General features: G+C 46.4%; 1 protein-coding gene across 4 annotated transcripts; it reads right to left on the bottom strand.

Moving 5' to 3' along the window:
- On the bottom strand, positions 1 to 24,524 carry lrch1 (leucine-rich repeats and calponin homology (CH) domain containing 1). 4 transcript variants are annotated; one of them, XM_086090386.1, is made up of 19 exons: positions 24,105 to 24,524; positions 17,168 to 17,312; positions 16,711 to 16,837; positions 16,516 to 16,621; positions 15,671 to 15,807; positions 14,787 to 14,902; positions 13,637 to 13,724; positions 12,686 to 12,791; positions 11,974 to 12,092; positions 11,479 to 11,567; positions 10,912 to 11,001; positions 10,751 to 10,828; positions 9,936 to 9,972; positions 8,413 to 8,482; positions 7,824 to 7,937; positions 6,877 to 6,986; positions 5,895 to 6,032; positions 5,741 to 5,818; positions 1 to 1,957 (listed from the first exon to the last, which is right to left on the bottom strand). In XM_086090386.1, the coding sequence occupies exons 1-19, from the start codon at positions 24,319 to 24,321 to the stop codon at positions 1,832 to 1,834; spliced, it is 2,091 nt and encodes a 696-aa protein (XP_085946512.1). In that variant the 5' UTR covers positions 24,322 to 24,524; the 3' UTR covers positions 1 to 1,831. The 4 variants fall into 4 exon arrangements, with proteins under 4 accessions (XP_085946512.1, XP_085946510.1, XP_085946513.1 ...); XM_086090384.1 differs by having other exon boundaries at positions 1 to 3,746; XM_086090387.1 differs by lacking the exon at positions 7,824 to 7,937.
- Between the last annotated feature and the right edge of the window lie 102 nt (positions 24,525 to 24,626).

Here is a 24,626-nt window from a genome sequence, read left to right on the forward strand (position 1 = left end):
TTTTTGTTTGTTTGTTTGTTTACTTGCAGTGATCAAACACTTTTTGTATGTACAAGAAGCTCCACAGCAGTTAAGGCGCGTTAAAGGGACTTTTCATGCATCAACAACAATAAAAAGCGTTCATCAAAATAGTCCAAATACATTTGCTCCCCGTTGGATTCCAAACTCAACAAAAACAAGTGAAGGTATTTACACAACTTTTTGTTTTTATCAAAGTTTTTCTTTAGCGTCACAGTCAAAAAGAAAAAGAAAACATAAATACAAAAGTTAAAGTGCCGATAAAGTGTCAGTTGTCTTTATTGCTGTAAGGGAGCAAAAAAAAAAAACTTGCAAGGAAGTGTTGAAAAATTCCATTTTTAATGCCGTGTGCAGTTTTTTTTGGGGGGTTGGCAACACATGAACTGCTGATTTGACATGAGACCTCGAAATTGTGACATCACGGTGGGGCTAATTTGCATAATGACTGACCAGCCTGCACCAATTTTCTCTTCCAAAAGGGAAATCAACGCTTTGGCTGAAATGCATCATGTCAAAGCCAAGAGGTAAGCAGAGCAGCAGTTTAGGACAAATTGGCAGCATTAGCATGTATTAGCATACATGAGAATATTGTTCAACGTTGGCGCCACAAACGCTTTCGATTTCACCGTGGCAACAAATTTGCTCTCAAAAACACAAAATGGCAACTTTTTCATCCTTTTTGGACAAAAGCAGGACACATACTTGTGACTCGAGATTGTGAGAAAAAAAAAAAAGCATGTCACTATAACATTTTTGGATTCTGAATCTTTTTGAACGAGTCCTACTCACGCGTGTTCATCTTAAATCCACACAAGCCAAAAAAGAAAAGAAAAAAAGTTCATCATCGGGTCGGAATGTGAGCATTCAAACATGCCGAGTCTGAATTTCGAAGGCGATCGTGTTCACACGTGATCACGTTCGAACGTGAGCTTCACGTTTGTCGCGTTGAGCAAAACAAAAGCCAGCGTTTCGATGGCCGCGAATGATGACGACGCTCATTTCAACATGACGTGTTAGCGCAGTTCAAAGTTGATGCGGAACTTTTTTTTTTCTTCTTCTGGTCAAGTTGTATTTACAAAACAAAAACAAAAAAACCGGAACCCGCTTATTCGTAACAAAACGAAAGAATAAATTAAAAGCCGATGGCTCACACTCGCCACAGACAAAACGTGTAAATTTTTGTCCAAAATGTTTCAGCGACATGTTTGGAAGCCCAACAAAAACTTTAGAAACAAGTTCACAAACGTCTTTGCAAAAAATCTGCACAAAAATATACTTGCCAAAAATACTTCATCATCTTCAATGTATACAAAGTCCGCTTATAAATATAGTTTCATTGCCAATGAAATACAAACGCTGGCAAAAACGGTTAGCATTAAATTAGGAATTGATTTCATTTTTTAAATCAAATTGTTGTGGTACGAAGCGAGTACGAGCTAAAATGCTCATTTCCCGCGGAACCCGGCCAAGCAGGATAACAATGAGACGTGCGAAAGGCTGGAAAAGCGCCTTTCACGCAGAACCCGGCAAATCGGGACACTGACAGGAAATGAGCCGGCGTTCTCGCGCTGGCATCTCATCAACAGCATCTTTCACAAAAGCAACATTTTTCAAATTCAAATTCAGTCCTGGCAATAAAAAACAAATCGCCCACAAAACGAATCACGTGTCTCTGGATTTCAAATGGACAGATTTGTTGTTGTTTTTTGGGGGTGGTGCAAACTTCAAGTGCTAGCGAACGTCTCCCAATGTTAGCTTTTGGTTGAGTTTTGCTTCTTCAGGGAAGGAAAATCTGCAGAATGACTGGACGCGGTCACGCGCGCGGTGCCGGTGCCGGTGCGGCGCTGGCGGTTTTGCGCTCCAGCAGGTCCTGGATCATCACGCTGACCTTCAGCAGACCTTTCTCCTCCAAAATGTGCTGCGGCAGACACAGCTTGTCCTGCAAACGCACACGCACGCACGCACACGCACGCCACAAAAAGGTGACACACGCAAGTTTTCACGCACACCTTCCATCTGTCCGCGCGTCCTTTCTTGGGTGTGCCGCAGCGGAAAGGGGGAGCTCGCCTTTCCCCTCGAACCCTACGTTGGAACGCTAATCCTAGTTTCAAACCTTACTTACTTGAAAGCTTCACCTTTGATTTGAAAACCTGAAACTAATTCAAAACTTTGAAACCCCAACCCTAAATTTAAGCCTCGATTTGAAACTTGAACCTCATTTCAAACCCGACTTTTGCAATGTGTCAGATTTGGTTTTGTGCCCCAAATTTGGTATCACGACGGCATGAGGCTGTTTTCGTCTTGAAATTCGTCATCTTGAAGGTGTGAGCATTTTTTTCAAGTCGTGTTTCAGGTTAAAATATTTGTTCTTAATCGGGTTCATGTTGGGTTCAAATTGTTTTACATTTAAAATGTCCATATTGAAATTGTGGTTTGAAATTGTTAAAGGTGGAAACGGTCGGCGAGAGCGGCTTCAAAATAATAACCACACAACACAAAATGCATCCAATATTTTCACATCTTCATTAATTAGCTAAACATACAAATGGTTAAATGGAGCTTGTTGTTATCAACATCAAAGCCGACTTTTTCTAACTTTCTAACTTTGCTTTACCGCTTCAACGTTTCAAGTTTTCAAGGATACAACAACGCACAAAATTCACATTTTCCAACTGAGCGTTTTCATATGGCTTGTGTTTTGGAAGGGATTTTTTTTTTTTACACGCTAGCTTGTTTGCTTAGCTAGAAACGGTTCTAACGTAATTCATCTGGGAAAGGAAAAAAATAATAATAATCTTTTGGTGGGTTTCGAACCACCAAAGGCAAGTTTTCCTACACGTGTTTTCAACCATTGTTTAGCCAGCATCAGCTAACCGTTTGCTAGCTTAACCAAAGTAGCATTTCCACTAGCAGTCGTTGCGCTGTTAAGACATTCTGGTACGATTGTGCTCGATCGGCATTTTGTGGCTCAAAAAGAGAAGCAACGAGAAAAACATTCAAAAAGACAACGCAGGAAGATGCTAACGCTAAATGCTAACCCGCCCATGCTAACATAAGGCTAGTGTTAGCTTTGCGTTTCTAAGAACTGAGCTGATAAGAACTGAGCTGTATGACTTAAGAAACAAAATGAAATTCTTTTCACTTTCCAATTCAGAATATTGTCATGCTCGGAATTGGGACCGTTTGTCGATTGATTTCTGATTGGCTCGTCATGTTCGAATTGAAGGTTGAAATTGGAAGCCGCTTTCATCGCAGAATTGGGGTCACGTCCTCATTACAACTTGGCCGTTTTCATGTTCCAATGGAAAATGTTTCCAAGGTTACAAGAGGAAATGCTTTCAATGAAATTCAAACATTTTTGGTTACGTTAGGACCGTTTTTCCGTTGATATTTTGCTCCTTTTCAGGTTGTAATTGTGCAAAACTGTGAACGTTTTTTTGCCATCGCCGCGGTTACGTCAGCTCGCTCCACATGTAGACGGCGGCAAAGAGCAGCAGCAGCAGGCAGAGGACGTGAACTAGGCTGCAGCCAATCAGGTCCCACCACCGCCATGCCGGAGGCGGGGTCTGAGTGGTCACCGAGACCGAGTCCGGCGGCGCTAGGGGGGCCGCTTTTATTTTCTGAGGCGGGACGACCTCTGGCCGCTTCCTGCCCACCAGCGTGCTGACCGTGGCGCACAAAGGCGGCAGGCGGCGCTGGATGATGTCATACGGGGAGCACAGACAACACTGGTGCCCCCCAGGAGAAGGATGGAGGGATGGAGGGAGCGATGGAGGGATGGAGGAGGAGTGGGAAGGATGGAGGGAAAAGAGACCACGAAGACGACGAAAAGGAAGAAAATCCAGGCGGAGAGCGAAAAGAGAAAAAAAGAGGCAAGAGGTTAAAAAGTGAGCAAGGAGAGGGAGTCGGTAACCATGGTGACAGAGACGGGCGTAACCATGGCAACCAGTGGGGATGCTGTCCGGGGGGAGGAGGACGAGGAAGAGGTCCGCCTCCTCCTCGTCCTCATGCAATTGGCAAGCAGAAGCAGGTTAGCGCAGGTAGCAATTAGCCTTCAGGCGGGTAGTTAGCACACAAGCTAGCAGTGTGTTAGCATGGGTTGCAGGAAGCCAGCTAGCAGGAAGTCAGCAGCATGCTAGCGGCTGCTTGGAGGAAGAAAAGGGTTTGATGGAAGTCGTGTCGAGTTGTCAGGTTGACTCGGTGAGCTTTCTGTCGCTACAGCGGCCACAGTTGCCCGTTGCTGCCGCGGCTCAGGCTTGAAACATTTAACATTTCTTTGTCAACAACATGAGCACAGTGTTGCCCAAAAAAAGTGCCAGTACGCACTTGTTGTGATCTCAGACGGTGATTCTGCATACACGCGTTTTCCTTTTTTTTTTTTTACAGTGTATGACTCATTGTTTTGCTTACAAGAATGGGCGTGGCTAACAAGGAAAAGGCTAATGACAACATATGAATTGATGTGTGTTATGTAAACCCATAATAAAAATAATGATATGAATATTAATAATAACCCAGGCCACTGCAGTGCGGCAGAAGCAGTTAGCAGTTAGCACAGGGCGGGTTGAGACAGCGAGCAGGACACCAGACGAGCCAGCAGTGTTAGCACAGCTAGCTTGTGGCCAGCTACCAGGCATTTAGCACACAAGCTAGAATCGCGTTAGCACGGCTAGCTTGTCGTCTGCAGTTTAGCAGCACATTGCGACCGCAGCGATAAGTGCGAGCGCGGAACGGGAGCAGACGTTGGCGGCAATTCAAGCTAACGTTGCTAATGTAGCATTTGCGCTCTTGTGTTTACATTTAAGCGCAGAGGATGTTCACATTTGAAAACAAAAACGCACAAAAAACAAGTGAGCACAAACAGGAAGTCGGCACTCGGATGGAGGAAGCAGCCATGACGCGAGTGTGACCTCCTGTGGGGAAAGCTGAGCGCTTCCGGGTTTGATTCCCCAAAACAGGACGGACGGACGTCAAACCCTCAGCCTTCCCGTCAGGACCGCGTCAAAAGCTTCAGCAACGCAAAAAAAGTGCAAACGAGTTCACAGAGCGTTTTGTTGTCAAACAGCAGCACAAGCTTCAACTGTGGACGCCATTTTGGGCTCAAACTGGGGCGGTTTCAGTTTTCCTCGCTCGTCAGCGTGAAATCTGGCACATCAAACACAAGTTTGGCTCTTTTCAGGTTGAAACTGAGCTCGGCTGTTGGTTCAAATTGGTTTTCTTCTTCAGATGAGAGAATTTTCAGGGGACGTTCATCTCGACGGTTTTCCAATTGAAATTAGCTTCGTGTTCAGGTTCAAATTTGCATGTCCAAACGAGTTTTCAATTCGAACTTGGAAGGTTGCCAATTGGGCACTTTTGGGTTCAAATTGGAGCCCTTTTCTGCTTCAACTATGAGGTTAAGGCCGGGGCCGTTAAGCAGCTCAAAATCTGGACAGGTGAGATTGGGGGCGTGTCCAGGTTCAAACTGGGGCCATTTTCAGGTTCAAACGCATTGGAATGGCGTTGTTTCAAAGCTTCCAAAATCCGTTTTCAATTTGAAATTTACGGCTGAAAATGGGCCGTGTTTCAGATTCCAAATTCCTTTTCAGGCTGAAATTTTCCAGGGTGACTCGGGAGCTTTTGCGGCTGCTTTGAGTTCATCAGTTGGCACGCCGCGAACATTCAAACTTCAGAACGCGCCCAGTTTGCGCCCCGGGGTCGCTCTCGCGTCACGCGGTCTTACCTCGGGCACGCCGATCTTCCGGCAGGCGTCCAGGAAGTTCTCCACGTTGCGGCGACATTTTGCCATGCTGAGTTTGGGCTGTCGCAAAAAGCAAACGTCAGGAAAAGGACTCCAAAGCGGCGGCACAGAAAAGCAAAGAAGGGGCGGGGCGTACCACGGCGGGCGAGGGCACGTGGATGCTGGCGACGGATCGCGGGCGGACGTGATTGGCCAGGTGGCAGAGCACCACGCCGTCCATCAGCGAGGTGCCCAGGTCGTCGGGAAGAACCACCTTCAGGCGGCTCTCAATGCTCTGTGGGACGAGGGACAGCGTTTGCTCCATCAAAGACTTTTTTTTTTTTTTACCTTCACAGAAAAAAGACATTTGAAAGTACTACTGAAAACTTCACAACAGTGAAAGTTGGGACGATGTGGAGTTCCATCCACACGCACACAATGATGAATTCTTCCAAATGTAGCTCCACCTCCCTGTCTTATACGCGCGCCACGGGACAAAACATTGATAAGACAAACGTATCTTTAAAGGAGCCTTCAAATGGAATGAAACGTCCATAAAATGGCTGCTTCCAATCGAAAACGGCTCATTTTGTTGTGCGTCTACAAATGACAGACATGCGCACCAAATTTCGAGTCAAACAAATGGACATCAAAAAGGCTGCTTTGAAGCAAAATGGTGGACTTCCTGTCTCTTTTTGGACAAGCCCACCGAATTTCATGTTGCTCAGTCAAACGGGTTGAATCTTCAAAAGGACTCCACAAAATGTCTTTTATTTGTCGTCCAATCGGCTCCCTCCGCCAGGTGTCGCTGATTGTCTCGTGTATTTACTTCCGTTTCTCTTGTGTCCTCATCATGTCTTGGATTTGGTTGTCAGACTCATATTGGCGGACATTGTTGATTTTGTCTTTTTGGATTTTCAAGTCCATTGTTTGCCTTTTTGTTAAATGACTTTGGCTTCCCTGCGTTTGCGTCCTCAACCGGCCCATCCAACATGGCCGACGAGCTGCACCTTTTTTTCAGGCCTGGCTTGAAGAGACTTTCCTGCCGCTCTACTCATTATCGACAAGACTGCCCAATGTCACGGGTTCAACAAAAAACAAGGTGCGAATGTCGGAAAGCGCTGGTGCTGGCTCCTTACGTCTCTGAGCTGTTCCATCAGATCCAGTTCTTCTCTCAGCTGCTCCATCTTCCTCCTCATGGTGAACTGAGGGTCCACACACTCGGCACTCTTGTGGCTGCGTAGGAACACTGAACAACAAGCAGAGGGACATTTTTTCTTTTTTAAATATATATATTTAGGAAAACGCTTTTCATTCATTGGCAGGCGTTTTCGCTCATATTGGCAGCAGTTTTGGAGACTTCGACAAATGATGGCATTCATTGACGACAGCAGCGTATGAATTGCACACTAATGAAGGTCAATTAAGAAATTTTAAGTGTCACTTTAATTATGCTTCATTTTGTGACATCAACACACACGCACAGGATGCGACCTTGTGATGTCATGCGCCCCTCAGCCATTTTAGTACATTAGTCACTAATGAGCGTGTCATTTAATAAAAAACTGCTATTGTATTTTCTTTGAACAAAAAATTCCTGTGGGGGGAAAAAAAGCCTATTTTTCATTCTTATTTTTCTTTTCCTTGTTTTATGGGGTATATGCCACGGAGGAGGCGGGACTTCCAACTTCCTGGTTTTCACACATCATCTTTGTTTCCGTTTCCTGTTTGCGACGTGTGGGCCGCGTTCCAGTTCTTGCGTTTGCGTCCCTTGGTTGCCCGTTCCCGTCCGCGGGTGCGAGTGTGTCCGTCTCAGTCGTCCGAAGCATTTCACGGAGTCGAGACGCCCTGTTGGGGCGCATGGGTGGGGGTGCGAGTGTTGGAATGCGGCCATCAGTGGCCGGAAATGACACTGATGTGTGAAACCCGGAAGTCGGAAGTTTGTGGCATCTACCCCATTAACAAAAAGAAAGAAAATAAATTGATTTCCTCCATTAAGAACATCAAACTGTCCCGAACGAGCCGAGGGACGCACAAAAGTTGCTGAAATCCGAGGCCGTCGGGACGTCGCTGGGCCGAAACCTACCACGCTCCGGCACGCCTCCGTTGCCACGGCTACGGTGAAAACTTCCAAAGGGGGGCGGGGCCTGTGAGAGATAGGTTGGGGAGGGAGGGGCCGAGCAGGGCAACGAGGGCGGGGCTGCAACCAGTGAAAGGGGGGGCGCATGCAGGCAGGTGCATTGTGGGTAAAAGTTCATGCGGCGTATCATCGCAAGAGTTGTAAATAAACGGGAGGAAAAAAAATAGTCACCAGATGTCAAAATGGGAGGCGACAACAGCCAACATGAGACAGCACATATAAAAAAAACACACACAAAGATTCACGTTAGCTTCATTAGCGGTTAGCAACAGGTCACATGCTAAGCAAACAAAAGGCCCCCACAGCCGCACAACTAAGCCACAGCACGTAGCATTAGGATGCTAAGTGTTTAGCACATTAGCGGCAGTCAGCAGTTATTAACTGACGCTAGCAATTAGCACAGTTAGCTCATACTTACAACTTTACTTTACAACGCGTAGACACAACTAAAGGTTACGATGGACCGGACTCGACATTTGACCCCAGCTGACATTTGAACTGGTTTATTTGATCAAATATTTGGATTACAACTCACCTGAGCGAGGTTTCAGTCCAAATGGCGCGTTGGACATCGAGGGAAGTCTGCCCAGCGACTGCTCCAGTCGCTACAGTCACAACACAAAGAAAAAAGAAAAAATATGAGCTTTCAAGCACAATTCTTTAAGGCACAAGATAAATAAGTCAATGAAAAAACAGGGCTGCGACACACAAACCACACAGCTGAGTAGAGATGCCAACTTTGTCTTTCAAAATGGACCCCGAAATGGCCACTTCAATGACTTTGTGTGTATTTGAGGCGTGACGTGTTGAGACTTCTTGTCAGTCCAGTTCTGTCTTGTCACTGTGTCAAACTGGTTTTCAGGCTCTGAATTCCCCCCCAAATTGAAGGACCCCTACAAATGACAAACATGGACCCTAAAATGGCCACTTAAAAGCAAAATGGCAGCCATCTTGTCACTTTCCAGACAGGACATCTTATTATCTAATTAGTGCAACTGGCTTCAGGTCCTCAATCGTCCCCCCCAAAACGGAAGGAATCGACCCACTTCAAATCAAAATGGCTGACTTCCTGTGTCTTTTCAGGCATGGCTTCTGGAGAGCTCCTCATTGGTCTACTCATGAATGACACGCCTACCAAATTTCATGTTGCTACGTGAAACTGGCTTGAACAGTACAGTATGTTAAATAAATAAAAAAAATGGTAGGACCCCGGAAGTAGCCAAAATGACCCACAAAATGGCTGACTTCCTGTTCTTTAGTTTTTTATTGGGGCATAGCTTCTTTTCATTGGTCAGACGCGCCTCTCGAATTTCACGCCGCCAAGTCAAACTGGCTCAATTTTCACGAAGCACACAAGCTTGGCAAAGCGTCAACCAGCTTGCGCGAAGCCCGCAAAGCACAGCAGACCAAAACCAAAACCAAAAACCAAGTCAGTAACGCGGCCGTCGCTTTGACAACATGGCGGCTGGCCCGACAGACGGCAAGCCCCGCCCTTTTACCTGGACGGACGTGTGCCAGTGGAACTGGCGTGCCACGAGCTGGGCCGCAAAGTGGGCCTTCTGCAGAATCATCAGTCGCTTCTTCTGGAACTCAAAGTCACCCCGCACCTCTTCCGCCTCCACCGCATGCTGCTGCAGCTGCTGCAGGATTTCAAAATTCACTTCACGGGCCGATTGGGACTCTTGGAGACCCTTTTTATGCGGCCTTTCGCCAACAATGTGACGTTAAGAGTGGAAGTTTGAAGGCCACGCCTCCATCAATCAGCAGGTACGCCATCAAATGAAAGCCGCCGCTGTTACTCGTGCGAGATGCGTGATGGGCGTCGCCGATTGGAAGACGTCAAATACGTTTTGTTGAAGACGTCTGTCTGGTTTTTCTTGGAAAGACTTTTATAGAAAAAAAGTCACTTTTCACAAATGAACCTCTTAAAGTGATATTTACTTCCAATAAAATGCGTCTGACGTCTGCTTTTGCGTTTGAACTCTTGACATATTCATATTTGTTATCATTCATAAATATGAAAACATTGAAGTCGTGCGTGCGTGCGTGCGTGCGTACCTTTGGCGTCGTGACGTCGTCGTCGCTGTCTTGCCCGCTGCAGAGGAAACAAAAAGGCTCGTTAGGGCACGTCAATCGAGCGTACGCGCAAAAACCTTTGCGGCGCAAGACGGGAATGGCTCGCGTCTCCATCGTCCTGCGCAAAAGGCCGATACCAACTGTCACAAATTGATTCCGTTAGGCCACAAAAGTCACACTTTTGTGCACAAAAATTGGTTAGAAGTCATATTTTGGCGTACAAGACGTTATCGTCACAAAATGATTTGGACACAGAAATGTTCTACTTTCAGCCAAAATACAAACTATAAAAACAATATAGGTCAGTAAAGTGGTAGTTTGCATTTGACGTGACAAGCTCAGATTGAGCACTTTCAAAAACGGCGCTGATCTCAAATCCAGAGCGATGCAACGTCGCCATCTACTGGCATCTGTTGGTCATTCCAGTGTACAAAGTTTTCCGCTGGGGTTAGGTTAAAAAAAATACCCACAATTAGTGAAATCCACAAAGTAGTTAACGTTATGTTTGACATTTATTATAAATATTTGCAGGCAAAATGGCACTAAAAAAAAAACCGCAAAAAGTGAACGGCGTTATAGCGAGGGAACACTGCAGTTTCAAATCAAGGCAGGCGAGACCCTCATGTGAGCCTCGCCGTTGAAAATGGGCCATTTTGACGAACTGCGACGTCCGCGGCCGTCAGTCACTTGAAAGCGCCTTCAAAAGCAAAATGTGTCCATGTTGACATTTTGCTCAAACAAGCTCCGTTTGCGGACGCTAGGCCTGATTCGCTAACATCCAGCGGGGGCGGACTTACTTGACGGTCTGGTCCACCGCCACCATTTCCACGGGGTACAGTCGCACGCCGCACAGGTCCTCTTGCTCCAAGTTGATTCTGAAGCGCACACGCAGGACACGTGGAGAATTCCGGACGCAAATGCGAGCACGTGAACGAGGAGGTCAAAGGGCAACGCTGACCTGGCGGGATCCTGCAGGAGCTCCACGGCCTCCTTCAGCTGGCTGATCATGTCCAGGTGCAGCCCGCTGTCGTCCCCCGTCACCTTTGACCTGCAAGCGTCAAAAGCTTTCAGTTCACGCTCATATTTCAAATACAGATTCATAATCACAGCAATTGCAAATGAATGACAACATCTTCATTAAAGTGTTTTTATCTTAATTTGGTATCAATCAATGGGAAAGCAGTAAGAATCCAATTATAAACATTTACATGAAAAACATTAAAAACATGTATAATATAAATACTGAAAATGTGTTAAAAATAAATGGAATGGAATTTAAAAAAATACATTCTTTTATGGCTTTTATAATTCGTCCTATTTTTATTGTTATTAAATATGCCCATTAAGAGCGCTAACAATACCTTTTTATTTATTTATTTTTGAATCGCATGAAAGGGTGGATTTCTTCAATATTTGATTATTTTGAAGGCAAATGTAAAAATGAAGCTGAAGTCTGAAGGCAGCATTTTGCAATCAATTAGCATTAGCATCATTAGCCTTAAAAGCTAAGCGAGACGTTTCTCACTCCTGCGCCGACGTCCAGTGCGAATCTTCGTCGATTCTCAGCGGCTCGTCCAAGTCTGCCGCCGCCGCCGCCGTCGTCGTCGTACGGCCCTGAAAGACAAAACAAACGCACGCCGTTCGTCAGGAAAAATTGTCAACCATCCAAATTTTAACGAAAGGCTCAAATGAAGTTTGTTGTGTTTCCACTTTAAACGTTACATTTCCTTCATATTTTTTTTGTTCACAAAAAGCCTATGAAAATACATAATAATTCAAATCCAAAACCAATGTTGACCTTTTGTGAGCTAATGTAGCAACATTTTGCATTTCTATGACTTTGGAGCCAAAATGTCCAAAATGATTCGCTTCTTTTGTGTTCGCATTGTGAAGCCAAACACTTTTTTTTGTCCTCGCCGTCTGCACTTTTTATTCTTTGCGGGGCTCTGAACAGTTTACAAGGCCGAGAGCGTCTTTCTTCTTGTTGTCCTTATTTGGCGGCGGCCCACTTGGGACTCACCGTGACGTAGCCCACCAGGCGGGCGGCGGCGGCGGCGGCGACGTCTCGGTAGGCCAGCTGCTCCCTCAGCGCCTCGGTGGGACTCTCCTCCAGAAGACGCACCGCCTCCGAGCTGGGATCTGCGCAGGCAAACACAAGACAGAAGTTGCACCAAATCCACCACAAACCCAATCAAGGCGGATTTTGCTGGGTTCTGTGCGAAAAAAAGGGGGCGGGGGTCACAAATTGCAAAATCGGGGCGTTCAAGCGTGAATCCATTGATTGCCGGAAGTCATATTGCCGTGTGAAAGTGCAACGATGCGGCTATTTCCCACTTTCGTCGGTCGGGTTCTGTGCGAAAGGCGTGGAAGGGAAAAAAACAGAAATTCCGCAAAACGGGTGCATTGAAATATGAAGTCTGCGATTGCGGGAAGCCGTTAACGTAAACGTGCCCACATACACAGCAAGGTCCTGCTTTGCTGGGTTCTGTCTGAAAGACATCAGCTGATCAAATCTGTCCGGTAAATTGACAACATCTCTGTGTGAAACAAGCTGAGAAACAAAATGGCTCCACCCGAGCACCAATTCAGTGAGCGTCTTTTGTGTCCATTTTAATGTCCCGCCTGCTCTGACCCGGTTCCGGCTGATTGAAGTCTATTTCCGTGGTGGTGTCGGGCGTGTGCGTGCGCGTGTGCGCGTATGACGTGTGTGCGTGTGACGTGTGCGCGCGTACCCGTCAGGGGGCTGATGTGTTCGCTGGAGTCGTCTTTGCTGAGTCCGTCCTCCTCCGTGATGTGACTCATGGGCACGTTGAGACTCAAACTGTCTTCGTCCGATGGCTGCCGACACAACAACACTCAAATACTCTCAAAATAAAATATCGAGGGGGGAAAAAAAACAATATTGTGGGCCATTCCTTAAATCTGGACATTCTTCTCGCACTTACAATAACAAACACAAATTTCAATTAATGACCTGTTAATCAAAGTGAAATATTTTTTTAAATAATAAACATTTGGATGATTTAAAGGTCATTTATTTGTCATTTTTTAAATTGAATTAAATGGAATTAATGAAAGTGCCTTTTACTTCTATAGCGTGTATATTTTGTGACAATATTGTTAAAAAAAAAAAAACTGACAGCAGCAATACAGATTTTTACAAATCAATTAAATGTATATATTTTCTAAATGTAGTGACTTTCTTTGTAATTCCTTACTATTCAAATTAGAAATGCATGTTTGAATCATTTTTGATAATTGCTAATAGATATGTCATTAACATTACTCTTATTATTACGGGCTGGTTTTTAACATATATTTTAAATTCAATCTTTGTATTTGTAACTTATTTTTTCAATTTGAACTCCCGGAATTTAATGTATACAAAGCACAGCTAACGTCGGAGAAATGAGACCGTTTCGCCAATGAAGCAGCAGACGCATGCAAAAGTCCGTCGGCGGGTTCGACATTCGAAGCCCGCAGCAGAAGCGAAATGCATTCATTTTCACACGCCGACGCCAACGAGACGTCGTTCCAAACGTCGAGCGTACGAGTACACGCGGAGACCAAAGTCATCCTCCAAATAGGAGAATGCAAATTCCTTCAACTTTTGGGAGGAGGAATGCACACGTGACGGATTTGGACAAACACGCGCCGCCGCCGCCGCCGCCGCCGCCGCCTACCTCGGTTGCCGACAGCCTCTTGTCGCCGACGTCGCTGCCGACTCCCGAGTCGCTGTCCTGCTTCTTCTGCTGGTCCGTGTCCTCCACGCTGCACGCACACACACGCACGCACGCACACACGCACGTGAAGCTCATCTCTCTCTCTCTCTCTCTCTCTCTCTCTCTCTCTCTCTCTCTCTCTCTGGGCCCACCCGGCAGAAACCCAAGACTTTTTCTTTGAATTGACTCCAATGAATTCATTGATTGGAATTTCATTCAATTCATGAGCGAAATATTCCAAATAAATTGGGATGTAATGAAAAGGTAGTATTTTTAAGTTAAGGCTGAAATGAGATTCAAAATGGTATGTAATATGAAAAAGGAAAAGAAAAAGGAGGCTCACTAGCACTTTTGTCAAACCAACACCGGTACGATTATTCAGTACTTTTATGAAATTCCTATGAGCTCAATTACAGTCCACGCCACGATTGGCTGATGTCATCAAGTATTGACGAAGTCGACTTCATGTCGGGTTTGTGTTGCCTTAAAGCGACACTCGACTCGCGAGTCGTTTTCAGCAGGAAAAAGTTCATATTTTGCGGACGTCATTATTTTTCATGCGCAATCAAGAAGTCATTTTTCCACTTGCTGTCGATGTCATCGCCTGCGCTGTGGAAATAAGTTAACGACCAATCGCGGCTCACCAGTTTTCTGGATTTGCTCAGCAAACTGAGCCATGATTGCTCGTTAACTTATTTCCACAGCGCAGGTGATGTCATCATCAGTCGACAGCAGGCGGAAGTTTTCAAAGCTATTAATTGTTCATGGAATGTAATCAAGTCATCGCATGAATTATGGACAAAATATGATCTCCTTACTGTTGAAAATGGCTCCATGAGTCAAGTATCCCTTGAAGTATTGGTGGCTGGTATCAGCAGCCTTCGTGAGTGCTCGATACCGTGCTCATGCTATCCTAATAGCGTCTATCAAGCAAAATGATTACTTCAGTCAGCATATTTGGTCGGACGTGGAAGGCGAAGCCTCGATTTGAGGGAGGCATGTATTTATTTATTTATTTATTTTACCTGGGAGCATCAAAAATAGCGACATCATCAGATGGAAAACGCAACGCAAGCGTTTGCTCGTTGCTAACCGTTAGCATGCAACTCACCGCGTCAGGCAGAGGCGCTCCATGACGGGCAGATAGAGCGCGTCGGCCATCTTGTCGCTGCGACATGCCTCCATGTTGAGATACTTGAAAATGTGAACCTTGCCCTTGAGACAGATCTGAGAGGTAGAAAGGAAAAGAACAGGTTTTAGGCCTGAGACGAGGTTCTTGGTCTGGGACAGTGGTGGGAAAACTGGGTCCTGGAGGGCCGGCGGCGTCCTGCAGCTTCTGGAGGTTTCCCTGCTGCAACGCAGCTGATTCCAATCAACAGGATCTTTACCAAGCGCATGCAGAGCTTGCTGATCAGCTGATCCTATATCAGCTGTGTCGGAGAAGGGTAACGTCCAAAAGCTGCAGGACCGAGTGTGCCCACCCCTGGTCTCGGACCATGAGAAACCTGTCGTCCCTGGACAAGATTACAGCCGTTTGGCAAAACTTTGGACGCATGAGAAGGTTCTAATCCTAAATTCTAGTCCCAAGTGAATGGGCTCGTCCTGAGAAAAAAGCTTTTTGGTTCCGAGGGAAGGAACTTCTAACCCAGCAGAAGGAGTCTGTCTTCCAAAAGACCTTCTAATCCAGAGAGAAAAAGTTTGCCACAAGGGACGCTTTTAGTCCCAGCAGAAGGTTCAAGACCCACAGAAATATCCGAGAGATTGCAATCCGGGGTTCGAGCCCAAACAGAAGGTTCTGGTCCAAAGAGAATGGTCTCGTCTGGAGCAACGTTTTTAGTCCTGAAAGAAGTTTCACACGGAACGCTTAGCTGACGTCATTTTTGGGGTTTTCTTTTTTTAAATGACAAAAAGAAAACATTTGTCTGCTGCCATTGCATGACGTGTGTGGTCTATTTTGAAACAAGGCTGCGCTTGCAAAAAGCGGAGGGCGGCTACCTGCGCCGGGGGGCTCTGCAGCGGGTTGTTCTCCAGCCGCAGGGCCTGCAGCTGCGCCATCCTGCGGTAGCTCAGCGGGATGGTGGACACCTTGTTGCACGAGAAGTCCAACTTGACCAGAGGAAGGTCGGCCAGGTCTGCACGCACAACACAACGTTGGTCAGCGTGAGCCTCCATGTCGCTAAAAGAAGCTAAGCTAAATGTTAGCATTTGACGAGTTCTCATTTCAAATCAATTTACCGGGACAACAATCTATCGGAACAAACGTATGTTAGCGTTCGGATTCTTAGCATTTATGTATGTTGCATAGCGACCATTAGCATGTTAGCATGTTAGCATGCGATCGGTTCTCATGTAATATCGTGATGTCGAATCCCTGTCAAGTCATCTTTATTTAGATAGCTGTCACAAAGCGCTTCACAGAAACAACATCAAACTAACAAACCAACATTTTGATTCCATTCCTACATACGATTTGATGAAAGAAGAGAGAATCAGTCGCTAACTGGCTACATGTCCGCATAACAACTGTTAGCATGTTAGCATTTTAGCAAGTCTCATTTGAAATCCAACGCTGTCAAATCATTATTGATCCACTTGTCTTTTTTCATCAAGCAAGTTATGTATTTATGTTGCTATCCGGCTTAGCATTCCAACTGTTAGCATGTTAGCATTTGATCCGTTGTCAGTCGGCTTTAACAGGAGCGCTCCTGTCCACTGGAACCCAAAGCGTTTCTGAGGCAACGCCACATGTCTGCGCAGGGTGTTAGATAGCTACATGTTAGCATGCTACTTGTTAGCATGTCCCTTTTTTTTTTTTCATCACAGCGTCAAGGTGGACTGACCCTCTGGAAGGACGCAGAGCAGATTCCGACGTATGTTGAGCTCCCGTAGCGCCCGCAATCGTCCGATGTGTCGCGGGAGAGTCGTGAGCTCGTTACAGCTGATGTCCTGCAGGGGAAGACAAAATTCCCCTTGAAATGTTTTGGACTGGAATTGCGGCGCACGTAGCCCCAAACGGTGGTGGGCGTGGCATTCACCAGCTCCATGAGGCGCCGCAATTGTCCGAGGCTCTCGGGCAGGCTGACCAGTTTGTTGTTGCTGGCGTTGAGGACTCGGAGCGGTAGCGTGCACAGGCAGGCCGGTAGCGAGCTCAGCTGGTTGCGGCTGAATGGACAAACCAGGAAGTGACAAAACACACGTTGTTGCATTCTTATCCGTTCGTGCGTCCTTGCGATCTCGTGACGTGGTTCAAATGATGCGCCGATACGCTTCCAATGACTGGACAATAAGATTCATTGTAAGATTCAAAACAATTCAGCAATTTGTGATATTGTTAGCCCAATTGCATGCGTTTTTTTCTTGTTATACAAATACGGAAAATAGCCCCCCCCCCTCGACATACAGAATGACGCTGTTCAACATAAACGACCCCCCCCATCGTGATTGGATGCGACTCACTCCAAATCGGTTGGCTGCCTAGCGTAATCGGCGTACCTGAGGTTGAGCGAGGTGAGCGAGTGGAGGCTGATGACGGCGTCCGGGATGCTGCGGATGCAGTTGTGGTACAAGTTGAGGCTCTCCAAGGCCACCAGGTGGCACACTTCCGAGGGCACGTCCGACAGACGGTTCTTGGACAGATCTGAATCGTCAAAGCAAAGCCAACAAAGTCGCACCATAAATTAAGATCATCATAAGATCAGCTTTCCGGACGCGGTTAGCGCATTTTGGCTGTGATGACGACATCAACAACAAACCGCCATCAAGTATATTAACAGATTTACTAGCATCAATGCTGCTTTTGGTCAACTGGAATTCAATCATTTACAACCACTGACAAATAGATTCATTTCCTCATGCTCATTATTAACTCATTCACTGCCAGTGACGGCTATAGACGTCAAAATTCATTTTAACAGCATTTTTTTTTAAATGTACATTTAGAACAGATATACAATTTGTGATTAATCGGGAGTTAAATATTGAAGTCGTGCGATTAATTACAATTAAAAAAATGTAATCGCCTGACTTTTTTTTAAAAACACAAAATATACCGTTTTTATCCTGGTGGACAACGAGGGTAACATCTTTTGTTTAGATCTGATGCTTAAATTGTTGTCTTGGAAGATCACTCATAATTAGTCCATTAATTCATGACCACGGGTGCCACAAAATGGCGGCAGAGCCCTACTTTTTGTCGTGCCTTGGCACCAAGGTGCTACAAACAGACGTTTGTTGCTTTGGCCTGAACGCAAAGCCAGCCAATCAGCTCGTCTCATTCAATTCAGCTCGTCTCATTCAATGGAAAGAAATGTTAATGAAGACGTACGCGCACGCACACGCACACGTACAAATACTACCTGGCCTCGAAAACAGTAGATTGCACGTTTAAATTCTGCAAAGGTCGGCACGTCTTGGCTGGGTGTAAACCCAGCCTTAGTGTGTGTGTGCGTGTGCGGGTGTGCGTGGGTGTGCGTGTGTGTGTGTGGCAGCTGCATCCTCAGGAAAAAGGCGAGACTCCTCCCTCCTCCTCCCTATAATAACAGACTCCAGCAAAAGTGCAGCAACAACATACTGTCGTTCTTCATCATCGCCATCCTCCTCCTCCTCCTCAAAAGAAAATGGCACAAGTCAGAACTAATTTTGCTTTTGGAAGATCGATTGATTGATTGGCTTACAGGAAACTGACCCCCCCCCCCCAATCGAGTTGGATGTGAAATTTCCTTCACAGATATGATGCTAACCTCATGTTTAATCAAAATGAGACATTTGCAAACATGTTTTTACGTTGGAAAACAATGACCGAATCGGTAACATAGTACACCAACCCCACCCCACTTTTTTTTTTTTATTGATATACAAATATGAAGTACGAAATAACCACCAATCACTGGTTAATTAAAATTAATCAGGAAAGAATTGCTTTTGTAATACACTTAAAATTAAAATGAATCCGATTATTCGATTAATTGACTGAATAATCGATTCTAAAAATATTCGATAGTGACAGCACTAATTGTCTTGTCATTCAAATTCAATTTTCAAATTCATCCATTGAATTGAAATGAATTGTGAATTTTGCACAGCCCTGCCACGCACACGCACACACACACACACACACAGGTCGACTCACACACACACACGCATGCACACTCCCGCACCGACACACGCTCACTCCCAGACACATCTCCGTGTGTATTTTTAGAAAGTGCGGTAACGTTTGAAGGCGGCAGCAGGAGCAGCGAGGATGTCACGTGACGTGGCCGATGCCGTCCGCATCAAAGACTCAAAAGTGGCGTTCTCCCACGGTCACGTGACCCAAAACTGAAATAAGACGACACGCCAACGCGAGCCATCCAGCGTGAGAGCCTTTCTGCATGAATGCAGTCCGTGTGTGCGCGTCCACTCGCATGAGCGGCGCTGAAAATGTGTGTCAGCACCAGTGTGTGTGTGTGTGTGTGTGTGCGTGTGTGTTTGGACTGAGAACTGCATATTTGCACTTTGTCCAATTTCTAAACATAGACTCACGTCACGAAGTCTAAATGTGTCATGCTAGCACATTTGGATGCGGTCGTTGATGTTTTAGCTATGACGCGTCTTCCTGGCTATTCATATTTTTATGACACGATTATTAAGCCACGGTTCTCATCTTGGGTCTTTGATGTTCTTGCCGCGAGGGTACGCGAGGAGGTGCACGTTTCGACCGCGTCTTTGATGTTATCCAGATGACTCAATACGTCGGGTGTTCAGGCGGCATATAAAAAGCGTGAAACGTGTAAATGAGGACCAAGTCTCAACTGAGCATTGTGAGGGGGGTCTTTGATGTTTTCAAGATGACTCCTCAAGGGGGCATCATTTGCCAAAGCCTTCATGTGGGTGCCTTTAAACTTGTCCAACTGCTGTCACAAAGGTTAATGTCACACGTGTCATTATTTAATGGTGGGGTCTTTGATGTTTTCAAGATGAGTTCCAAATTCCATACAATTGCATGTTTTTGTGCCTTTAAACTTGTCCATTTGCTGTCACTGGTTGACGCCATGATTAAACAAAAAAAGATTGAAATGGTGGCTGGTGTCTTTGATGTTTTCTAAGATGAGCTTTCAAGGGGTAATAAAAATGCAATTTTTCATCAAGTGTTTGTAACCATAAACCTGTCCACTGAAGGCTAAGATGAGAAATTTGTGAGAAAAAATGATGATTTGTAAAGACAATTTGATGGTGTCTTTGATGTTTTCTAAGATGAGCTTTCAAGGGGTAATAAAAATGCAATTTTTCATCAAGTGTTTGTAACCATAAACCTGTCCACTGAAGGCTAAGATGAGAAATTTGTGGGAAAAAATGATGATTTGCAAAGACAATTTGATGGTGTCTTTGATATTTTCCCGACAAGTTTCAACGGGCTTAAAATTGCACAATTATGTACAATTAGTGTGCCGATATCAAAGTGCCATGTGAGGACATTTGGATGGGGTCTTTTAAGACCAGTTTTGCTCACAGGAATTTTAAATGAACAATTTCTTTATCTGCGTCCACCTGGTGCGTCGTCACGCACACGCACGCACGCGCACACACAATACAAATGTAACCTAAGAGGTTTGTTCCGCTTTCGTTAAGTAGACGACGGAGAACTAAACGTTTTTTTGTCTGCGTTGTTACATAAGACCGAAGCCTCCTTGACGGCCGTCGTTCCTCGTCCGCGTGTCCCACTTTGGCGCCTGGCAAGAAAGTAGGACGAGCAGAAAAGAGAGCGGGAGGGAGAGCGGTCGCGCACGTTATGTCTTTGTTCTTTTTGGGGGGGGGGGGAGTAACGACGAGCTCGTTAGCATTGTTAGCTCGCTGGAGCTATAAAAAAAAAGGGACGAGCTGCAAAAGCCAGGATGAGGCGCTAAAAAGGGGAGGAGGCCAAAATGAAATTTACAGGATTAAAGATAAAAAGGGGGAGGGGGGTAGACTGGGAACCCATTTGACATGTCAAAACACGCACACACACACGGGTTTGCTGAAGGCTGAGTAATATGTGGGTCAGTGGGGGTTTGTGTGTGTGTGTGTGTGTGTGTGGCATACATGTAGCGCTACAGTGCTAACGTCGCTAAGCTAAAAGGCCGCTCCACTAAAAGCATGACTGTCAAGTGTGGATGCAATCACGCCGACGAATGCTCACAAATGTTTTGCAAATTGCGCCTGTCTGACGTTCAGCGACAGCAAATTTGCTGCACCTGACGAGACACACAAAAATGTCAAGACGACGACAAGATGGCGCCGCTTGCTTGGTTCCTTCAACATGTTTGAAAATCCAGTTTTATTGAGCAGCCTGAAATTTGGTAGACTCGTCTATCACGAGGAGAAAAAAACATCTCAAGAAGCCATGCCTGAAAACACACACACACACACACTTTTCTTTGAAGGAGCCAGATGGACGCTAAAAATGCGCATTGAAATGTTGTCCCTTTGGTTTTCCAGGGCTCGTTCGAAAGACGAACTCAACCCAGCCCGACACACGATTGAGTCAAAAGTTGAAGTGATACTTAAAAAGCTTCCCGTCAACACAATTCATTTGATTTGACTGAAAGCCAATCGTGCGTAAGCGGGTGTGCGTGTGCGTGCACGTGCGTGCACACGTGTGCTTACGCTTTTTTATGTACGCCGCCGTGAGCTTCACGGTCTATTACGATAAGCCTGAAGAGATGCACTGTGGAGAGAGTATGCGTGTGCGCGCTTGATTTTGGCCTACATTTGGAGGGTGGGGGCGTGGGGGGGGGGGGGGGGGGGCAGCGACTGCTCCAGTTTATTTATTGAAAAGGATTTGGCGTCTGTCAGATAGGGGACGCCGCAGAGTCGCAGACGATGTCGTCTTGACACGCGGACGTCGTCTTTCAGTCTCGCGCAACAAACCCGCGAGCGTCTTTGTTTCGTTTGGGCTCGTCCAATGAGACGCAAAACATCCCGAAATAGAGATCAATTCTGACTGGCACGATCGGCGTGCGATTTGTTCTCTTATCCTTTTTTTGCCCCTCACATATATATAACCCCCCCCCCCCCCAAACGACACTAGCCTTTTTATTTTTATTTGCCCATTTGCCCACACCTTCGCTGTTCACAATGGGCAGCAATAGACAACAAACAATCGTTTTCAGACTGGATTCGGGTTCAAATTTCCCGCGTTGTGTCTGCGGATGTGACGTTACGACGTGCGAGTCGCGTACGTGAAGTTTCACTTTTCGTCTGCAGGTGGCAGTAGCCATTCAAAATGGAATATTCTACCTTCAGTAAGCTTGAAACAAGCAAGTTGTCGAAACATCAAATATATTTTGCAGGCAACTGCGGATATTGTTGGAAGGAAAGAAATGAAAATCATTCACACGACTCGTCTCGAATCATGCGAGTTGTTGAAGAAATGAAAATCATTTCAGTCGGTTGATTAAGAAATTCAATCAAATAAATGTTCCTTTCACTGTCAGATGATTTTAGAAGAGAGTTTGAGCTTGTTTATTTTTGTCCCGAAAAAGTATTTGTTACAACCAATGAACATCTTAGTATGCAAATGATCCGTCTTGTTATTTCCACTTTTTCAAAGCGCTCATAATTCGGCTGCCGCCAGCTGCTTCTCGCCTTCCAGCGGAGGAAAAGAAAAGAAAGGAAAGCAAAGGAAAGGAAAGGAAAGGAAAGGAAAGGAAAGGAAAGGATGGCCTCCGCAAAACAATGAGCTGGGGTGCGGCCACTTCCCGTCGCTTCGGGGTTAGCTTCGACACGCCGAGCCGGCGAGCTAGCCAACTAGCTAGCGCGTCTCCCCGTCCAAAGATTTCCGTTCCGAGTGGGTTCATGCCAGACGTGGGGGCGGAGGGGGGGGGGGGGGGGGGCTCGCGTTTCAGGAGCCAAGACCACACATGACAAAAATAAACACACGTGCTAATGCTAGCTTAGCCTGTTGTTCTTTCTTAGCCGGGGAAACGACATTTCCTTCCCTTCATCATGCGCCACAATCTCCACTTTGCTGCATTATTACAGTCCGGGTCTCCGCGACTGCCGCACGGGCCCCCAACGCGGGCCCGTTCTAACAATAGCTCAGCAACGATGGGACATTGTAACCTAACGGTGCTCGGATCCTCCATCGGATGATTTTCGAGGATGTGCGATTGGCATTGTTGATCGAAGCCGTTCATTGCCGATCACAAAAAATCCATCAGCTGCATCTCGCACTAAGGTTGCCAATTTGTTGTCATTGTTTTGAATCCAATTTTAGATCTGAAAAGGACTTGAGATATCGGTGAGTGCTCAAAGAGCGAATACGCGTACTGTTAACGGTCGGGAAGAAAAATGGGGTATTGAGCATCCCTAAAATGGAGACATACACAGCTAATCCATGTGTTTAGTATCGGTATCGGCAGATCTCGCTCATGAATGATCCGGATCCTGATCAAAATTTGGAACATTGACATCTTGATTTCCTTTTTAAAAGGAAACATTTCACCACTTGCAGACAAATGGAATGTAAACACGTGTAAAACCCAAATACGCTTTTCTAACCCCAATATTTGGTTCGATGAACACGAATCTCCATTGAACAAGTAAGCGCATCGTTTTGGGACCTTCTTGCATGCGCGGCGGCCATCTTACGTTGCCACGAGCCTAACTTGAATACAATGATTTCTTTGTGGCATTTTCATGTAAATTTTTTGTCGCTTTGATAAAAATGATACAGCGCGTTGTGTACACAGTTACACACACACGCGTGTGAATATAAGTCCATGAGTCTGGTGCGCAACCCACCAGTAAATACTCAAGCAAGAGGTAAACAAACATGGCGGACGCAACAAAGCAGCAGACTTTTTGGACCCAGGAAGAAAGTGACTACTTTATTCAATCGAATGTCTTTTATTGACTATAGAAAGTTAAAAGTGAAAATGACAACAATGTTGTCCATGTGTCACTGAGAATCGGAATATGCACGGGGCAGTAACTGTCCACTCACACATGCAAATGAGTTATCCCGAACGTTTTCGAATTTTTACCTGCAGGTGTACTCATAGTCAGTGTCTTCACATTGAACCGAATATCATATTAATTTGTAATAACATGTCATTCAGAGGCTCGTGCAGGCAAATGCACACGTGTTGGTCAAACTTGTTCAGCTGTCCTTTATTTATTTATTTATTTATTTATTTTTAGCCCTGCTTCATCCACACATAGTGTGTGCATTGGACTGCGTCCAATGTGTTTGATTCCTGCACGCCGAAATGAGCGGAAAACTGACGCGCCTTTGTGACGACACAGACCTCCCAGGTTGACGGCACGCGCGCCCCCGTGGATGTTGACAAGCCTGCGCCGAGTCACAGACAGGAAGCGACGGGGGGAATTCCAGGGGAACGCATTGACAGCGCCCCCACCTCCCACCCCCACCTCCCACCCCCGCCCGCGCCCACGCCCTCCCGCTTACCTGCCTCCACCGTGTCGCTCAGGTCGAGCCCGGCGGCCGTGCGCGGGAACTCCTTGAGCTTTCTGGCGCTGAGGTTGAGCGCGCCGCTGAGCGTCGCCTCCTCCAGCGCTCGCTCCAAGCCGCGGCTGTTGGGCGGCGCGGGCCCGCCGTTGTGGCCGGGGGGCGGCGGCGAGGCCGCCGGCTGAGCGTCCAGGGGCTCCGGTCCTGGCGTCGCCATACTCCCGCTCCCGCTCCCGCTGCCGCTGCCGCTGCCGCCGCTGCTGCTGCTTCGCTGTCGGTGGCGGTCCGCTCGTCGCTCCGCTTCCAGCAGCGTCGATGCTGCGCGAGCGGCATCAAACTCAACGGCCGAGAGAAAACAAGCGCGACACGTCCGCTCTGCGCCCTTTCAAAATACGACGACCGACCGGAAGTGCTTCGTCCAGACGGCAGTTACTTTGAAAATGGGGACGTCAGCGCACTGGGCATGCGCCTTGGGAAGGAGGGACGAAAGTGGGTCGACAGCGACCTCTGGTGGATGCAAGG

This window comes from Leptonotus elevatus, chromosome 12 (genome assembly GCF_054856555.1).
Source record: "Leptonotus elevatus isolate MCC_2025b chromosome 12, RoL_Lele_1.0, whole genome shotgun sequence".
NCBI classification, from domain to species: Eukaryota; Metazoa; Chordata; class Actinopteri; order Syngnathiformes; family Syngnathidae; genus Leptonotus; species Leptonotus elevatus.

Bases quoted from the DNA above. Each gene is read 5' to 3' on its own strand.
- lrch1 (XM_086090384.1), bottom strand. From the start codon at position 24,321: ATGGCGACGCCAGGACCGGAGCCCCTGGACGCTCAGCCGGCGGCCTCG. The intron at 12,792-13,636 runs GTAGGCGGCGGC...TTGTGTCGGCAG, and splicing joins AGAGGCTGTCGGCAACCGAG to CCATCGGACGAAGACAGTTT. The intron at 6,033-6,876 runs GTAAGGAGCCAG...CTCGTCCCACAG, and splicing joins TGATGGAACAGCTCAGAGAC to AGCATTGAGAGCCGCCTGAA.